This window comes from Spermophilus citellus (assembly GCF_964194105.1).
Source record: "Spermophilus citellus genome assembly, chromosome: 2".
NCBI lineage: Eukaryota > Metazoa > Chordata > Mammalia > Rodentia > Sciuridae > Spermophilus > Spermophilus citellus.
In genome coordinates, this window is record NC_138183.1 from 249857574 (window position 1) to 249876091 (window position 18518).

An 18518-nucleotide genomic window follows, 5' to 3' on the forward strand; every position below is an offset into this window, starting at 1 on the left:
GGCCTGGAACCCGCCCTGTGGCCAGCAGACAGGCAGGCCAGCTTCTGGGCCTGTGAGCAGGCTGGAAGCCAGAGGGAAGCCAGGCACAGAGCTACTGAGTTAGAAGGTTCTTTGTAAGGAGTGAGTGATGCTACGGTTTAGATATGGTTACTCAGGTTGAGATTTGACTACTATTGTGGCGGGGCTGGGGTGGGCCGGCAGGGGTGATTAGGTCACTGATTAATGCCTTTCTCCAAGGAATGGTATTAATTTGGGAATGAGTTCATTCTCAGGAAAGCTGTTTGTCATAAAACAAGGCTGCCTCAGATTCTGTCCCCTTCATATGCACTTGCTTCCCCTCAGCTCTTCTGCCATGTTAAATAAACTTCTTGTCTTTATAAATTATCCAGTCTCCGGTACTCTGTTAGAGCAACAGAAAACAGGCTAAAACAAGTGAACATCTTAGAAAAAGGTCAGGTGAGAACTTCAAAGCCTTGACTGAGATCTTAAGCTGCAGAAATTTATATAGTAGCGATTTTATTCTGTTTGTGATTTTTATTCCACAAGTTTTCTTTCCTCCTTTTCAAGTTTGGAAGAATGGGGGAGGTGCTGGGGATTGAACCCAGAGTGGCTCTACCCCTGAGCTACATTCTCAGCCCTTTTTATTTTTATTTTGGAGACAGAGTTCACTTAGTTGCCCACGCAGGCTTCCAATTTGCAATGCTCCTGCCTCAGCCTCCCAAGTTGCTGGGATTACAAGTGTGTGCCACCACACCTGTAATTTTTTTTTTAAGTTCTTCCAAGCTGGGCACAATAGGGCATCCCTGTAATCCCAGCAACTTGGGAGGCTGAAGCAGGAGGATCACAAATTCGAGGCCAACCTGGGCAATTTAGCAAGACCCTGTCTACAAAAAAAGCAAGCAAACAAAGGTGCTTGCTTTGGCAGCATATATACTAAAAGTTAGAAGGATAGAGATCAGCATGGCCCCTGTGCAAGGATGACGTGCAGATTTGTGAAGCGTTTCATATTTTTAAACAGCAAATCCTACACCACGTACCAGTGTGATGCACCCCCCCAAAAAAAGTTGAAAACAAAATAAAACAAAAAAGGGAACGCAGCTCACTGGTCGAGGCCCCTGGGTTCAATCCCCAGAACTGGGGAGGGGTGAGTCTGCCAATCTTAACGGGGTTAGAGAGAGGTCAGGGGCTCGGGTCTACATTAGGCCTAAATGTGGAAGGATGGGGGGTTGGCAGTGCAGGAGGAAGTCGGGGTTGAACTTGGCTGCAGGGGGCTGCTGTGCCCTGCAGACACGTTTATTCAAAGCATGCTCTCTGTCCACCACCTCACCTAACTCAGACATGTCGCTCCCTGGCACCCCCTTTTTCTAAATATTTACTTTTAGTTGTAGATGGACACAATACATTTATCTTATTTGTTTTCACATGGTGCTGAGGAGCCTCGCATGTACTAGGTGCGCCATCTGCTGCTGAGCCACGAGCCCAGGCCCCTGGGTCCCCTTGTAATCACATAATCTTTTCTTCTGCCATGATGTTTCCTGTCCCAGGTCCTCAAGAGTTAGGAGCCCCCTCCCCTGACAGACCCCAAACATGGCCCACTGGATCACCTACACCCCTGTTTCCAGCCAGAGTCCTTTGGCACCAACTCAGCCACCCGCCATGGGAACTCCCGGGCTCTACACCATCCAGCTGGCCTCCCAGCAAATAAACCGGGAGTGGGAAAGAGGGAGGCAGGGAAGGGGTGTATGATGGAGAGTCGGGGAGAGGAAACCTAAGCAGGTGCAGCCTGCACTTCCAAGCCACTCTAAGACATGCAACAGGAGCAAGTCAATCCATCACCACCGGAAGAAAGGGCGAACACAAAGTGTATCTACAAACAACGGGAGGCTATTCAGCCTGAAAAAGGAGGAAAATTCTGACTCATGCAACAACATGGAGGAACCCTGAAGGCACCGAGCTAAGCAAAATCACCAAACGCAAAAGGACAAAAGCTGTCTGATTTAATTTGTAGGAGGTCCTCGAGTAGCCAGACTCGTAGAGACAGAACGCAAGACGGTGGGTGCCAGGGTGGGGGCGGGGAGTGGAATTTGGTGCATAATAGGGACAAAGTGTCCACTGGGAAAGATGAACACATCCTGGAGATGGATGGTGGTGGTGGGCGCAGAACAGTGGAAACAGCGGTGCCACTGAGTTAGACACTTAAAATGATCATGATGGCAACGTTTATGTTAGGTATAATTCCAATAATGAAGTTAGAGGAAAAGAAAGAAACAGGGAAAGTTCTAGGAGACTTCTGTTGGAATCGATGCACACAGTCTGAGCTTGTGTGCACCTGTGAACACAGGCATCAGAAATGTCTGGACATTGAGCCAGGAACGGTGGCACACATCTGTGAACCCAACTACTCAGGAGGCTGAGGCAGGAGGATCGCAAGTTTGAGGCTAATTTTGGCAATTTAGCAAGACTCTATCTCAGAATAAAACATTGAAAGGGCTGGTGATATAGTCCAGGGGTAGAGCACACCTGGGTTCAATCCCCAGTACTGCAAAGAAAGAAATGTCCAGAGCTGTTCAACACGGAGACCAAAGGCCCAGACAGACCTAGGATGGTATATGGGCTCTAGAGATGGGTGGGGGGCTCACAGGACCACTCCCTGAGGGCACAAAGGAGCAGAGTGAGCCCTGCAAGGCCTGGTCAGACTTCCAACCTGGGAAGGACTGGTCGTCTGCCTGGAAACCCCAAAAGACTGTGATTGTAAAGACCCCCTGAGGCTGTTGAGAGACACCGGGATGAAGCCACTTCACATATGCTCTCTGGGGACGAAGGACAGCAGACCCACGAGAAGCCAACATTTCCAGAAACCCTAGCAGCCCCCTCCTCCCTGTGTGCAGAGGACTGGTCACTCCACCCAGACCTGCAGGCTGGGGGTGGTGACAGCCTGACGAACACAAAAATTTAGCTGACGTTGATAAGTGCTTAAATTGGATAACGTGTCAGGTCTCATTTACATCAATTCTCCCTCTCTTGGGTAATTCTCTGATGCTCAACAAGATGGAGAAGAGTGAAGAGGAGAGAACTAGCAGGAAGAAGACAAGAGGATGGGAAAGGAAGACTGAGAAGGAAGTGGGGGAGGGAAGGGGGGCTGGACGAGAGAGAAGGTTGGACGGAAGGCCCTTGGTGCTGGCCACCTGCTGCCTCGCTGTGCTAGCACCTCCCTGCCTCACGCGGGTGTCAGGCTGTGGACTGTGTCTCTCCTGGCCAGACACAGAGGACAGTCTGTTCAGTTCTGGCCGTTCAAACCTCCAGCACCGTGGACAGCACCCGGCACAGAGCAAGTGCTCATTAAATCCAGCCAGCCTCTCGCCATATCCTCAGGCTCCACATCCACCCATTCAACCAAACACAGGTGGAAAATATTTGAGAGGAAAAAAGATGCGTCTGTATTGAACATGAACAGATCTTCTTGTCATTATTCCCCAAATAATACAGCAAAAGGACTACTAGACAACATTTGCGCTGTATTAGTGTTGTAAGAAATCTAGAGATGACGTAAAATGCACACAGGGGTGTGCGCCATTGATATGCAGTATTATGTCACTTTACATAAGAAACTTAGCGTCACAGGTTTTGGTATGGGAACGTCCTGGAGCCAATCCCCGCAGACACTGAGGGATGGTTGTAAGTGTTGTGTGGTTAATAAAAGGCACTTCTGTGGCTCTGGATAGAAGGGAGCTATTTTCTTGAAGGCGGACAGACAACCACTGTGTTAGGGGCTGTGCTAATCCTGTTTTTTCCTCTCAATGATCCTGTGTAATTGTCCCTTTCACAGATAAGGAAACTGAGCCCACATGCAGCGAGTGGCAGAGCTGAGGGGTGTCTGGGTCGGCTGCCAAGGAACACGGTGTTCCTTCTGCTGCGAGGGAAGGGACAGGGTGAGGGAGGACTGGAGGAGGCTGCAAGGAACCGCTGGGAGCAGGACACGATGCAGGACAGAGACCAGCTGGAGGGGGAAAGAGGCAGCAGGGCAGGTGGTCAGTGGCCAGGGAGGGGAAGGTCCAGAGGCCTCCTGACCTTTGCGCCCGTCCCTCTGGAAGTCCACGTGGCACCACTCGCCATCGTTGACCTTGCGGCTAGATGCCCGAAGCTTGATGCCCCCTGAGCCCATGTCCAGCAGCAGATAGAGGTAGCCATCCAGCAGCTCCATGGCAAAGTAGTCGGCCCGCTGGGCAGAGCTGTGGCCGCCCGCCCCGGCCCCCGGCCGCCGGCCCTGGCTGAAGAGCAGCAGCCCGTTGGGCTCAGTGGTGCGGAAGTCCAGAGAGATGGAGCCAGTGCGCTTGGCGCTCCAGCGGGGCAGTGCCACAAAGGCCTCGGGACTCTCAAAGGTCACGGGGTCCAGAGCAGCCACATCCTCGCAGCGGAATGACAAGTCCCCCTGCAGCTTCATCTTGGGGTCCCCTTCCTTGGCCAGGCGGGACAGTTCCAGCTTGAAGTCATTGTTCTTATAGACCACCTGCAGGAAGGGCGGGAAAGGCGCTTAGGGCCTGGCCTCTCCCGCCCAGGGGACCCCAGCACCCCACCCCCGCGGCCCCTGCACAGTGCCCCTGGAGCACTCGGCTTGGCCTCTGTTCCAGAACTCAAACACAAAGGCTGTGCCCAGCACACCCCCTTGCCCCATCTCCTTCCTTGGCCCCGGCACTGGCCAGAAGCTCACCCTGGGGCTCTCGGGGCCCACAGACTGCCGCTCACAATCATGCAAGGCAGCAGTGACCGCTCCCAGCAGTGACCACTTCCTAACCAACGAAGCTCTGGCACTGACACTCTCATCTGCTCCTCACAACCACCTTAGGAAGCAGGTACCACCAAGCATCTGGACACAGGGCCACTGGGCTCCGGGCTTGGCCAAGGTCACAGAGCTAAAGAGTGGAAGACTGGAGACTGGAACAGCCTCCAGCCTTCACAGCCAGCCTTCCCTCAGTTCCACAGCTGGCTTGGAGGGTCCTCTAGGGGCTGGGGCCGGGGGGGCCCCCCAAGGTGCCAGGACATGAGAAGAGACGTGCCTCTTGACCCAGTCCACGGGCCTTGGGTTTTGAAGAGGGGACGTGTCAGAGATCCCAGGCAGCTGGCCAGGCCAGAGGAGCCACGCAGTTCCTGGGCCGGCCACAGCCCTCCCTAGACCTACTCACGTCCTTGAGGCAGCCCATGAAGTTGTTGCTGACGGGCGAGCCCGGCAGGTCGGCAGTGTTGGGGCTGCCCCCAATGTAGAAGAAGTCATCCGAGCCCAGCATGGTGTAGTCCTCCTGCGTGTAGCCTGTGGTGGTCAGGATCCCGTCCACCGAGATGGTCACCTGCCCAGCCCAGGGAGGGGAGAGACAGGAGACAACCGGCATCAACTCCCTGGGAAGAGCGGAAGGCCGGGCAAGGGAGGGGCCAGGGGGCGGCGGGGGAGGGGGACCCCCATTTTTATGTCTGCTTGTCTGGGAGGAGGAACAGTGGGGGAGAGAAGGAGGGGGAAGGAGAGGCAGCACAAGATTTGATGGTCCAGGTGGGCCAAGGCCTGGCCGGATGCCTGTGGCTCCAGCTCAGCAGGCAGGAGCCCCAGGAAACTATAGCGCCCACAAGGCACCAGGAGCAGCTCCAGGAAGGTGCTCAGAATAGGAGAGGGGACTCCAGGACAGGGCCCCACTCCAGGGAGTGGGGGGAAGGCAAATGGCACCTCCATTCTTCTCCTCTCCACAGCATGCTCTGGACACAGGTGTGAATTCAGAGCTCCTTTTAGGAGAGAGGCTGGCGGGATCCAGGGGGCTGAGACTCACCTGCAGCCCTCCCCTCCGGGTGCCACGTTCCTTCGTTCCTTTGGTCCTAGCCCCAGTGACAGCGGAGACTGCAGTGGGAACCCCAGATAAGCCTGGGGAGTCCTGGGACTGGGTTGCGTGACGTCCTTTGGGGCCGACTGACACCCCTGCCACCCAAGTTCCCAGGTTCCCACTTCTCAGGGCTCTTTACATCTTGTGCACCCCGATATTTAGGTCAATCTCTTTCCTCCAAAGGAAAGGGCAGCCCTGTACCTATTCCTCACCCCCTTCCTTTCTTTGTGTCTGCTGTCTTCCCTGTCAACCTGGTCACTCCATCCTAGGGAGCAGAGCAGGACAGGGCTAAGTGTCCTGTTCCAGGGTGGGAAACCCAGCAAGAAAGCAAGATGGCGAGCTGGCGGGGGAAGCACTTGGTGCTCCAAGGAGGCATCTGGCATTGCCTGGGGAAGGCAGATGTGACCTTGGGGGAAGGGCCAAGTACAGACAGCTCTATCCCTTTCCCAGGCAAATGCGCACCTGGCCCCTGCAGAGTCACAGGAGCAGCCTGCAGACACCCAGCAGGGCTGCAGGACCTGAGCCCTTCTCCAGGAAGCCTGCCTCAGAGGGATCTTGGGGACGGAAGCAGGTCATCAGGGAGCTGCTTCACGGGCCATAGCTCACCCCTTCTCTGCCCCGCAAGTATGCTTCAGAATCCCCTTTCCAGGAAAAGTCTGCATATTGGGGCCTTTCAGTCACATTTTGTGATGTCCCCAATGACACCAATCCATACGCACGTGCCAGCAGCCATCTTCCAGCACCTGGTCTTCAGGTTCCTTTGTCTCAGTTGGGGGCGGAGTAGGAACTCCTGAGGGACAGGGAAGGACCTGGGCGGGGGCAGTTCCCAGGACCCTGGAGTCCCCCTCGCACTTGCCTGGAGCCTCAAGGTGGCGGGGGCTGAGCAGAGCCAGGGCTGAAGAGGCACCTCCTGGGAACCATCAAACCTTGTGCAGGTGTAGGAGCTAGCACGCTCAGGACATAGCGGGAAGTGTCTGTCAGGGGCAGTCTGAAAGCGTCTGAGTCTGGTTTTGAGGGGAGGGCTGGTCGGGATCGCTTATTCCCTCTTCCCTCCACCTGGCCCTGAGGCTGGGAAGGGGGTGGGTCTGGGTAGAAAAGGGAGGGTCAAAGTATTAGTCACAAAAACATGCACACGAGGTTAGACTGGGTGGAGAGGGGCTGGGGAATGAAGAGGGGCAGGATGAAGGGCGGTACGTGACAGGAGGGCAGGACGAGGGCACAAGCCTCTCTGGGGCAAATCCACCCGGCCACCACCTCCACTGCTCCTGATGCAGGACTGAAAGGCCCGGAAGTGGGAGGCTACAGTTCCTGAGGCTGTGACTCCCGCAGGGGAAGCACCGGGCCTGACGTGCCCCTGTCACCTCACTAACCCCAGCACAGTCCAGGGGACGAAGCACGAGGTCACTAAGGGACACATCCCCTGTTCTCCACCTATAGACCTAACCCCTCTAAAGTCTGTGACTTTGGTGACAGAGCCTCCCGCTCCCAGCCAGTGTGCTCAGTCTGTGTACCCCTGCTTCTGTCCAAAGCCCCTCAGAAAATCGCTTCAGGCCCCTGATTGGGTCCTCCCTCCCTGGCCTCAGAAGCCAAGGCACCACCATCACGTGGGTCTCACCCCACTTCATTTGCCAAGGTCAAGGCTGCCCTCTCTGAGCTAGAAGAGCTTGACTTGAGCCAGGTGGAGAGGCCCATGAACACCCTCCCCAACAGGCTGGGAGCATATCTCACCTGGCCCAGTGGCTCTGTGCAAATCACTCCCATGTGGTGGCCCTATTGGAAAAGGGCCACCCTGACCACCCTGTTATGGCCAGGGGTGGGGGGAGGGTAGCAGAGGCCAGGGAACAAGAAGGTGCACTGAGGAAGGGGATCAGCCTGGTGGGGTGATGGGAGACAGAGGGGGAGAGGCCGTGGGGGAAGAGGAAGCCGGGGGTGGAGGAAATAGAGGGAGGTGTCTCGGGAGGACAGGGAGGAGATGACTTGGATTAGTAAAACCCAACTGTTCCCTCAGACAAATCAAAGTCCAGACACAAAAATGGCAGGTTCGTTAGTAAAAGCAGGAAACAGGGGAATCATTCCCCCGTCCCCCTCCACCCGGGGGGTTCTCGATGCCCCTGCCCCCCAACCCCCCCACGCAGCTTCTGAAAGGGGTGGGGCCAGCAGGGAGGGAAGGGGGGGCTGTGCGACACAGAACAGCCCTGCAGCCGGGACCCATGCAGGTTAGAGGAGCAGGTGGGGGCCAGGCCCAGCAGGACAGGCCAGAGAGGGGCAGCCACAGGTGAGCAGGCATGCAGGGCAGGGGAGCTCGGGGCGCAGAGATGGAGGCGACAGAGCTGTCGGGGTGCAGGAAGGAGAAGCTTCCTTCCACCGAGGGAGAGAGAGGAGCAACCGCTAGGACAGAGACACTTAAGGGTTAAGAAAGAAAGAGAGGGACGTCCTCCTCAGCCTCCTCACCAGCTGGCCACCCACTCTCACCACTGCCCATTCGCCACCGATCGCCAGTCCCAGACACACCTGCACACACACCACATCCACTGAAGGCCACAGGGAAGCCTCGGCTGTCCAGAGAGCATCATCGGGACCACAGCTAGGACCCCAAGACACCACAGGCTCCACACCCAACCCACACCAGCCCAGGAGGTTCTGAGGAGGCTAAGGGGATGAGCCAGCACATGGGTCCTGGAAGAGGGCGGGGTCTCAGAAGCACAGGAGCCCCCAGCCCAGGCCCTCTGCACGCCAGGACCTTTGCACACCCCACTTAATTACACTGGGTAGGAAGGAAAATCAGGTACTGGTCATCCATATCCCCATAAGGGAGGATACCCCGTGTCCACTGTGCCCCAGGAAGAAAGCCTGAGGAGGAAGGGAACCTCTGCCGTTATCCAGAGCCTTCCCAGTTGCCTACCACGGTCTCAGGGACACTGACCTCCCTACTCTGGGGAGAATGAGACAAGGACAGGTGTTTTAAGTTGCGGACAACCCAATGGGCTTCTCTGACTCCCCTTGACAGCAAATGTGAAGTCGCATGGATGGGCTTTATCACCTCCTGTGAGATCCACAGTGGTCACCAAATTCTCAGAGAGGCCCGTGAGCCTAAGTTAAGAAAAACTGGTCCACAGAAAAGTTCCTGGAATCCCTCTTAGGATGGAGGTGGGTAGGAGTGGGGGCTGGAGGCAGGGGGAAGAAGGGGACTAGGAGCTGAGTGTCCCAGCCCTGCTAAGCATTTAGTTTGGCCACCTGTTTGGGGGTGACGGGAGTGGCTAAGGACAGAAGCCACTGGAAAGACACTCACAGACGTAAACAGCCCTAAGTGAACCTGAGGTCTGGATTCCAGAGAGCCTGGGAGCAGAGGGAAAAGAGTTCAGGTTAGAAACCCTGAGCACTCGGTTAGCCTGTACCATTTTCCAGAACCATCTCATTTTACGTCTCTGACTCCCCTGTCTCCCAGGCTCGCTCTGCGCACCCACTGAGAGCTAGGTGAAAGAGTCAACTGCATGGGCCCCAGTGAGGTGCTTTCTCTGGGCCCCAGATTCCTCATCTCTGTTAGGTGGGAACGATCCCTACCTCCCGCCTATAATCCAGACGTTCATCAAGTCTAAACGATACCCAAAATGTGAAAGTTATTCAAAGACCATAGTGTGCAAAGAACCATTAGTATTATTACAAGCAGAGTACACTGGCCTGACCATACTCAGCCCACACCTTTCTATTAGGTGGTCCTTTTCTGCCTCCCTACTCTGTTCTCAAGGAGAAGGGCCCAAATAACCAGAGTCCCTGTGAAAGGGTTAGTAAAAATAGATACAAAACTCTACAAAAGCCCCTTCTGAGGGAATCAGAGCCTGCTGTTCCCTGTCTCTATTGGTGCTCTGCGCTCTGCCTCCGGCCTGGGTCCTTAGAGCCAGCTTGTGAGGCCACCAGAGGCAATGGGCTCTGTTCTTCACTCAGCGCTGTTCAGGCAGGGAAGTGTGGATTTTGGAGACTCAGAATTTAGCAGGGGTTTTCCTTGCCTGGACAGACGCCAAGCAGGGTTGCTGACTTCTTAACCAACTTAACCAAGTCATCCATCTGCCCTCCTCCTCCCAGCCCAGTTCCTGACGCATTTGGAGGTTTCTTGCTGTTATTCTGGGAATGTTTCCTAATGAGGGAAGGAGGGTAATAGGATCTCGGGCGGGGCAGAGATGCTATATTCTCTGGGGGCTGCTATAGAGAGGAAATCACTTCTTCCCACAACATCCCTGACCTGGAGACACTGAGACGGTCAGCTAACACTTTACAAAGCTCAATACAATTTTTATAACTCCCTTCGTGGAGCACAGTATGTTTTATGGGCACTGCCCCCACTTGATCTTCACACTGACCCCATGGAATGAGCAATGCACATCTGTGGTCATCCCATTTGACAGATGAGGAAATTGAGCTTTTGTAGCTTCAGCCTGTGTGGTCAATTTTCACCAAATTGAGACTAGACAAAGGATCGCTGAGTCCCATTCTAGGATGGTATTCCCCAGGTGCTTGGAGCATATCACCTGGGTGGACCATGCCTCTCTCTGTCCCCAAAGCCACAGGTTGGTTATCCAGTGCAGCTCTACATAGAAAGTTTGAAATATCCACTTGTGACAGGTAAAGGCCTGAGCAGGAGGGCAGCAGAGAACTCCTAGAAGCAGTAGCTGGAGGAACAGAGGGGAGGGCCGGTGCTGGCCCTGCCACAAAGCTCCATCTGAACTCTGGGACACCTGGGAGAGGCCACAGGAGGTCTTAAATGGGGGAGGGTTGGGGTGGGGCACTAGCCTATGTGGGCCTGGGAAAACCCAAACCCACAGAAGTGTCAGGAAAGGCCAGACACAGCCTCAGACACCCTGACGCCTCCCCCCTCCAGCCAGTCGGCCATGCAGACCTGGGAGGTTGGGCAGCCAGGCAGCTGCCCCAAGCAGCGTCCGCCCCTCGGGAGCAGACACGTCCATCTGCAGGGTCCCCGGCCTGGTGCTCAATCACTCTGCATTATTAATAGGCGATGACTAACCGGCCGCCGTGGCAGAGCCGGAACTGGGCAGACACGAGGGAATCCCAGGGGATCACACACTCAGAGGCAGCCTGTGGGCAAGGAGCACGCAGCCAGGCCTGCCCACCGTGGCACCCACCCTCAAGGGCCAGTCCCCACAGCCCACCCCCACACAGAATCCCTCAAAGCCCCCGTTCACACCCTCGCTTACGCATGCAGACACCAGCAATCGCCCAACACAGCGCAGCTTCCCACTCACACCCCTAAATGTCACACCAACATTTACACACAGTCACACCCACACACCAGCACACACCAGCTGCCTTTACACTGACACCCACACCAGCATTCACCGGGACCAAGCCCAACCCAAACACAGGCGCTTGGCAAGGACCCGGGCAGCCCACGAAGCCCCACTTGCCCCTGCGGGACCTCCTCTCACTGCCCTCACCAGGGAAGGAAGCCAGCCCTGTCAGAGGCCATGCGGGAGAGGCAGGGCACAGAGGGCCGGGCCGGGGAGGAAGACAGTGTGGAACACAGTGTTAGTCAGAGCCACGGAGCATGGGGACGGGACGCTATCCCTGGTCGGGGGAAAAGACCATTCATGCCATGCAAAATGTGGGGAGAACAACCAAACTGGGGGCCCTCAAGGCTGAGAAGTGAGGCAAGGGATGTCACCTCTCCCCTGGCAGCCAGCGGGGGACAGTCCCAAACTGGTGATCTGAATGAGGTCTGGACTGGTCCCAGAGCCGGTGCTGAGTCTCCCAAGGCCGACCCCCTCCCCTGGGGAGCCTGCCCAGCTGGCTGCACGGTGGGTGGCACCCCCAGCCCCCCCCCCTCAGCCTGAGGGGCCCCATTGGAGCCACGGTGAGCAGAGCGTAGCATGTCATGGGATGATGTTTTCCATGGATTTTCAGGAGACCAAGAAAGAAACAAAATCAAAGAGAAAATACAAGGGAGGGGAGAAAAAAGAACAAAAGAAAGCAATCGAAATAAGCCACTGGGCATCGGGGCTGGTCTAACCAGAGCCGATGGTGGGTGCTCTGGGGCTGCCCCAGGTCCGTGCCTGGAGTCTAAATTCGGGACAGAGGGATCATATGGGCAGGGCCAGGCCAAATTCCTTGATGTCCATTTGTCTTTTGGATTTGAGTTTGGACCAAAAAAAGAAAGAAAAGGGAAAAAGGGAAACTCAAAGAGAGAGAAGCAAAACCTAAAGATTGTCCAGGACGCAAAAAAAAAAAAAAAAAAAAAAAGAGCAAAACAACCAAAAAACCAAACGAGGAGAGGAAACAAAAAGTGGGAGAATCCAACAGTTAAAAAAACCCACGGCAAACCAAACGGTAAGACAATTAGAGTGATATCTACCAGATAATGCAGTTTGTTTACCATAGCGTGTCCAATCCCTGCGTGCTTCACCGGAGATGGGGGAGGGGGGTGTCAAAAAAACAACAGAGACAACAACGAAAGAACAGAACGAAAAGAAAAGGAAAAAAAATGACCAACTGTGAAACTCAAGGAAGGAGGAAAAATATATATCCATATATATTTGGTTGCTCAAACCCTCCCGCCTCAGGTTCAGCAGTGTTCAGTTCAAAGAAAATCAAATTAAAATGGGAGGGGGAGAAAACACACACACACAAAACCAAACCCCTTCCTCTCCCCGCCTCGCCCCCATGTCTCTGGATTCCCCCCCCCAGCCCCTCCCGAAGAGCCCGTCTGCAGAGAAGGGGGACAGTTAGAGACCTGGGTTAGTAGAGAAAACAACGAAAGAACTGGACCAAGAAAGAAAAGACTCAAAGATGGCCGACATTCCGGATGAGACAGGAAGGTTAGTTAGGTTCGTCACTCATACCTTGCCCCACCTGTCCCTGCCCGTCCCTGGGTCCCCTGGGTTATAAGCGTGTTAGTAACACACACAGAGTCGGCAACGGGGTTTTCCAACAGAGGGGAGGGAGGCAGGGTTAAGAAGCAGAACCAGTGATGCGGTATTAGTAGGTCCTGTTGGCTGAGATGTCAGGGATCAGGGAAGGCGGGGAGGGAGCGAGGGTGCGAGGGGTGGGCTGCTGACTCGGGTAATGGACGATGGGTTTGTTGGCTGACTGGTCAACCAGATGGTCTTCCAGAGACCTGGCTAAGGAGTGAGCTAGTGCTGGCCAACTGGCTGACCGGTGGCCGTGTCGGGTTAATGGGTTAACTGGTTGGTGATGGGCCAGCTGGCTGTCAGGCTGGGAGAAGAGTGGGCAGTGCCCCCAGAGAATCAAAGGGCTGGCAAGAATGAGAGGCAGTTTCATTTGGAGGCCAAAGGAAGCGGTTCCCAAGGAGCACAGGAGGGGACATGGGCGTCTGCTTTTCCTGGGGACAGGGAAGGTGAATAGATCCGGGGAGTTGCTGGGAGAGAGGGGCGTCTTCTCCCTTTCTCTATTATTTGGTTATTGTTATTTTTTTCTTGCTTTTCTTCCTTGAGAAAGGAAGACAGTGAGTCGCCATCAGAGGAGAGGAAAGGATACCCTGCCCACCGTGGGCTGGCAGAGACCCCACACCCCAAACCCACCTCCTTTGCCTTCCCGGCCCCCACCCGTGCTGACTCTCCCTACCTGCCCACCTGAACTTTCCCAGAGCCCCCCTCCCTTCCTTCCTGCCCCCAAAGCCCTCCAGGTCTTCAGTTGTCCCATCACCCCCTCTCACTCTCCTCTGTGAGACCAACCCCCCAAATTAAATGCCCACCATCACCACCCCGCAAGCCCCTGGAACTGGTGGGGCCATCCCAGCAGCCAGCCTTCTTCCCTGGAGACCCTCAGCTTCACAGAGCCAGCACCGGGACGTCACTCCCTCACACCCACAGAAGGGAACAGAGCCCCCCTATCTCCAAAACCCCTGACTCCTCCCTGAACTGTAAGCTGGACCTTCTACTCTGGTCTCTGAAGTCCCCCAACCCCCATCTGCTTCTGAGCTAGTCTTCTCTTCCCATTGCCAAGGACTGGAGCATCAACCACCTTCAAAATACCCTGGTCCTTGGTGAGGAGATGTCCAAGAGGCTGAGGCAGCTTGACTAAGGAGCATCGGAGATGCGGGATGCTGTTCCATTAATACCCAGCTACACACCAGAGACTGACTGCAGGAGGCGGGGAGTGTTCTAGGCACAGATCCATTAGTTAAAGGGTTGTTATAACCAGTGGGTACAAGTCTCATTCAGTAAGACAATTAATAAGAGCCTGGTATAATTAAAAATAACAGAATTCGATATTGAGCAGCTAGAGGTGTTGGATAACCAATAGGAAGTATTACTGATTGGAAGCAGTTTACGTAACACAAGAGTGGAATGGCGGGTGTGGGAATGGAGGACAACATCATGTGCGGTGGAGGATGAGCACTGCTGGTTGGTAGGACTGTCATGGAATGAAGAAGCCAGCTGGTCAGAACAAGGGACAGTTAGCTTCAGGGCACTTAAGCTCATAGGGCCCAAGAGGGTTGGAGTTGTCTGATATCACTATCAGCTGGACAAAGCAGGGGCGGGATGGGTAAAAATCCAAGTTCTGGTGGTGCACACCTGTAATACCAGCAGCTCCAGAGGCTGAGGCAGGAGGAACAAGAGCTCAGAGCCAGCCTCAGAAACTTAGCAAAGCCCTAGGTAACTTAGTGAGACACTGTCTCAGAATAAAATATCAAAGGGCTGGGGATGTGGCTCAGTGGTTGAGTGCCCCTAGGCCCTGGTAGTACATGCATACATACATACATTAATAAAATCCAAGTACCATTCTTTTTGAAGTAGAACTGGTTGTGAAGGGGCTGGGGTTGTGGCTCAGAGGTAGAGCGCTCTGCTAGCCTGTGTGAGGCACTAGGTTCGATCCTCAGCACCACATAAAAAATTTTAAAAAGATACTGTGTCCACCTGTAACTCAAAACTAAATATTAAAAAAAAAAGAACTGGTTGTGAAGAATAAAATACAAAAAAATAATTTTTTGATATTCACAAAGAAAGTCCTTTTCTGGAGGGCGGGTGCACGGAAATAAGAATTGAACCCAGGGGTGCTTTACCAGTGGGCCACAGCCCAAGTCCTTTTCTTCCAGAATCTGAAGATCTCATCTCACTAAGTCACTGAGGGTCTTGCTAAGTTGCTGAGGCTGGCCTCAAACTTGGGACCCTCCTGCTGGGACTCTGGACTTTCTGGGACTACAGTTGTGTACGATTGCACCCAGCAAGAAGGTCCCACTGTGAGAAGTAGAATACAAATTAAAACCAGGATCGAGAGGGAAGAGACGTGAGTTCAAAGCCTGGGACTTCCCCTAGTTTGTCAAAAGATCCAGGCTTCCTCTGAAAAATAGCAGAGTTGGAGTGATGAGGCAGGGTCCCCCGAGACCTAGAGATTTAGGATCCAGAACTCTGTTTGCCACATAGTGATCATGATCAAGGGGTAAATGTGGTCAGGTACCAGACCGGAGTTTCCGCTGGCTGCCCATTCCTGGTGGCCTGTGACAGAGCACGGGGAAGGGAGACACAGCACCCCAGGCCTTTCCAGAGGCCAGGACCTCGAGAGCTGAGCCTTCAGATTCGCAGATGAGCACAGGAGGCCCTGTCCTCTCACAGAGCCCAGGAGGACAGGGATGGCAAGTTCTGATGAGGGAGGAGGGTATCACAGTCACAAGGGGAGAAGTTAGTCACCCTAGCAAGGGGTGACTTTCCATGACCAAGGGCCTGTAGATAAAACTACACTCTACCTCCTCCTTGACTCTGAGGGTAGCTCCAGCCCCCTCCAGAAAGCTAAGAGGGAATTATATGCACGAATCGCAGAAATCTGGGATGAAGACGGTCTCTGTGGAGCACGAGCAAGAGAAGCTTGAGACAAAGAAGAGGAACCCGCTGCACTCAGAGATAAGGGGAGGCCATTTTTCAAAGATAGAAGCTGAACATTCTAATGGTTTTGAGATTTGGGAACATTTGAGAACGACAGTACTACAAGAGGAGCTATAACCTCCTTTGCATTTCGCACCAGTGCCCACCACCAGGCCCTCCCTGGGAGGCAGAGAAACAAAGCGGCTTCAAAGTCAGACAGAATTCCGATTCCACCATTTCCGCCCAAGTCTCGGTTTCCTCATCAGTACAACGGGGATAATATCTGCACTCACGGAATTGCTATAAAAACCAAGTGAGATACAAAAAAAGGAACGGGACTCTTGAACTTGAGGGTTAGAGGAAGAGAGAGGTTCTGGTGTGACCTGAGAAATGCTTTGACAGAGGATGAAGCCCTGAGGAACTCAGAGCAGTGAGACAGGCTTTCTCCTGGTCTTGTGAAGCCCATGGGAGTTTCCTCCAGGAGGACAAGAGGTATGTGAAGTAGTCAGATCCGCTCATTTTGGACCCGGTCCTCATGTCCACGATCTCATCAACCAGCTGAATCAGGAGAAGGACTAGAAAACAACGAACCACAATAGTGGCTGGAATTAAGCCCTCGGTTTGCAGAGATAAGACATGAACACACCTAATGACACACAGTCAGAATGTGACAAGAGGGCGAGGACACCAGGTTCCCAGGTCTCAAAGAACAAGGAAAGAACGGAGCCTGGCTGGGGGATGGATCAAGGAAGGTTTCACGAAGAAGGCGGCATTTAAGCTGGGTCTGAAGAACTGGCAGGGTGCAGTGGGGGGACCCAGCTCATGATCTTGGCAGCCGTGAGCCCTTCAGTGTGTAAATCATGCCAGTCACGTGCTAGAGGCTTCAAGGCATTACTTCAGCCACGGGAAGACTCCTTCCCACTTTGCCTGTGAGTTACTGCAGCTCAGACATTGTATTACTCACCTAAAGTCACTCAAAACAAGTGGCAGAGCTGGGATTTGAACCCAGCCTGCAGACTCAAACCCCAGCCCTAGAATCTTGCCAGGCAGAGGGGAGGGTGAATGGGTGGTGTCCTTGGCAGAGCTGAGTAAAGAAAGGGACGAGCTAGGAAAGTCAGCGGTAGCGGGGCATGGAGAGGAGCAGAGCTGGGCCCCAAACAGGCTGTGTGCCGTGCCAGAGAGGACTTGGAAGGAGAGGAGTCTCTAATACCAGATGGGCTCCACTTAGGGGACTGTGTCCTTGGGGAACTCGATTCTTAGGGGACTCTATGTTTGGGCATTCCATCACTGGGGCTCCAACCTTGGGGATTCTATCCTTCGGGACTCCATGCAGGGTTACTCCATCCCTGAGGACGGGCTCCTTCCTTGGGGGAGGCTAGCCATAGGAAGTCCCTCCTTCAGAAACTGCATCGCTTGGGCTCCATCCTTTGGGATTCCAAACTTAAGGGATCTGTCCTTGAAGGACTCCATCCCTGGCCCAGAGGTGCTCCTGAAAGTCTCTGCACTGAGAAGAGGCGTCATCCAAGCTGGACAAGTGGCAGCACCATGTGACACTTTGGTAACCATCTTGTCTTCCAACTTTGGTTCTAGAGAAGGATGAACGGATTTGCACATTTTACTTACACGGTGGTGGGAGGCAGTTGGGAGGCATACTGGGGATAGAAGCAGATTGGGGCCCAGGATTAAAAATAGGCCTCAGGGAATTCTCAGAGGTAATCATTCCTGCCAAGATCCCCCAAGAGAACTGACTGTCACAGTGGCTTCAAAACCGAGGTTTGAAAGGAAAGGAAGACGCTCTCTGAGTAGGGCCCCTTCTGGTCCTAATTACTATGTTCTAAGAATGTCTAGATGATTCCAGGGATTATAACATGATCCAGGAGTACAAGGAGGAAATTTTGGCCTCCTCCCTGTCTTTGGAGTTGACCTTTGACCCATTTCCATAGCTGCAGAAGCAGAAGGAAAGGCAGAGCCCTGGGTGAGAGCCACGGGGTTCTCAGATTCTGGCTACCCACCCCACAGACCTGGAGGCAGCTGTCATTCCCTAAATTACCTCTCTGCCCTGGGCTTCTGGCCCATAAAACTTAAGGGAGACAGAACATTGGTGCAAGCCACCCCACCCCACATCACCCTTCTGATCACAGAAGGATTTTTCCAATGCCAGGATGTCATCCAGACACAGCGCAGACTTGCTTGAACAGGGTTTCTCCCCAGCAGGTCCTGGTATTTGGGGTCAGATGATTCCTTGTTGCCGGGGGCTGTCCTGTGAACTGTATGATGTTAGCAGAGTCCTGGCCTCTACCCACAACATGCCAGTAGCACCCCCTGAGTTACAATAATCTAAAAGGTCTCCAGATACTGGCAAATGTCTCCTGGGGTCAGTGTGATTAAACAATTGAGAGAATGCTGCTGTAGGAGCAACAGAATCCAAAAAAAATTATTATTGGTTGTTATTAGTAGTAGTATTTTGAGTGCAAGAGAATGGGATTTATTCATGTGGGAAGAAAAGAAACAGAGCTCTCGCAGGGTTGCCCAAGAAGTCACTTTTGGAAGTCCTGAAAAACAGGGAGGGGAAGGCCTGGGCAAGGATGCAGTTGGCCACAGGCTAAACCAGGGCCAAGTTTGGGGCACCAGAGTGTGGCCCGGGGGCTGGCCAGGAGGGCTGCCCGAATGCAGTTCTTGTACCTCTCACTTACGGGAGGGGTCTGGGTCCAGGAGTTCAATCAAATCCCCCAAACCCTTCTTCAAGAGGGCCGAGAACTAAAAAATAATAAATATTAAAAAATTCTCTCTCTCTCTCTCTCTCTCTTCACTCTCTCTTTAAAAAAAAAAA

The 18518-nt window shown here is 53.9% G+C and overlaps 1 protein-coding gene across 14 annotated transcripts in view; it reads right to left on the minus strand.

The window, feature by feature from the left end:
• NRXN2 (neurexin 2) overlaps nt 1-18518 on the minus strand; it is a 95358-nt gene that overhangs the window by 50773 nt on the left and 26067 nt on the right. For 5 of the 14 annotated variants that reach the window (XM_081261058.1, XM_081261049.1, XM_081261052.1 and 2 more), the window contains 3 exons: nt 12223-12267; nt 5181-5342; nt 4069-4507 (listed from right to left, as the gene is read on the minus strand). In XM_081261058.1, coding sequence (XP_081117184.1) covers nt 4069-4507; nt 5181-5342; nt 12223-12267 — 646 coding nt within the window. Of the gene's footprint in view, nt 1-4068; nt 4508-5180; nt 5343-10752; nt 10809-12222; nt 12268-12709; nt 12747-18518 lie in introns of those variants that run through there. The other 9 variants (XM_081261048.1, XM_081261047.1, XM_081261046.1 and 6 more) reach the window with 4 other exon arrangements.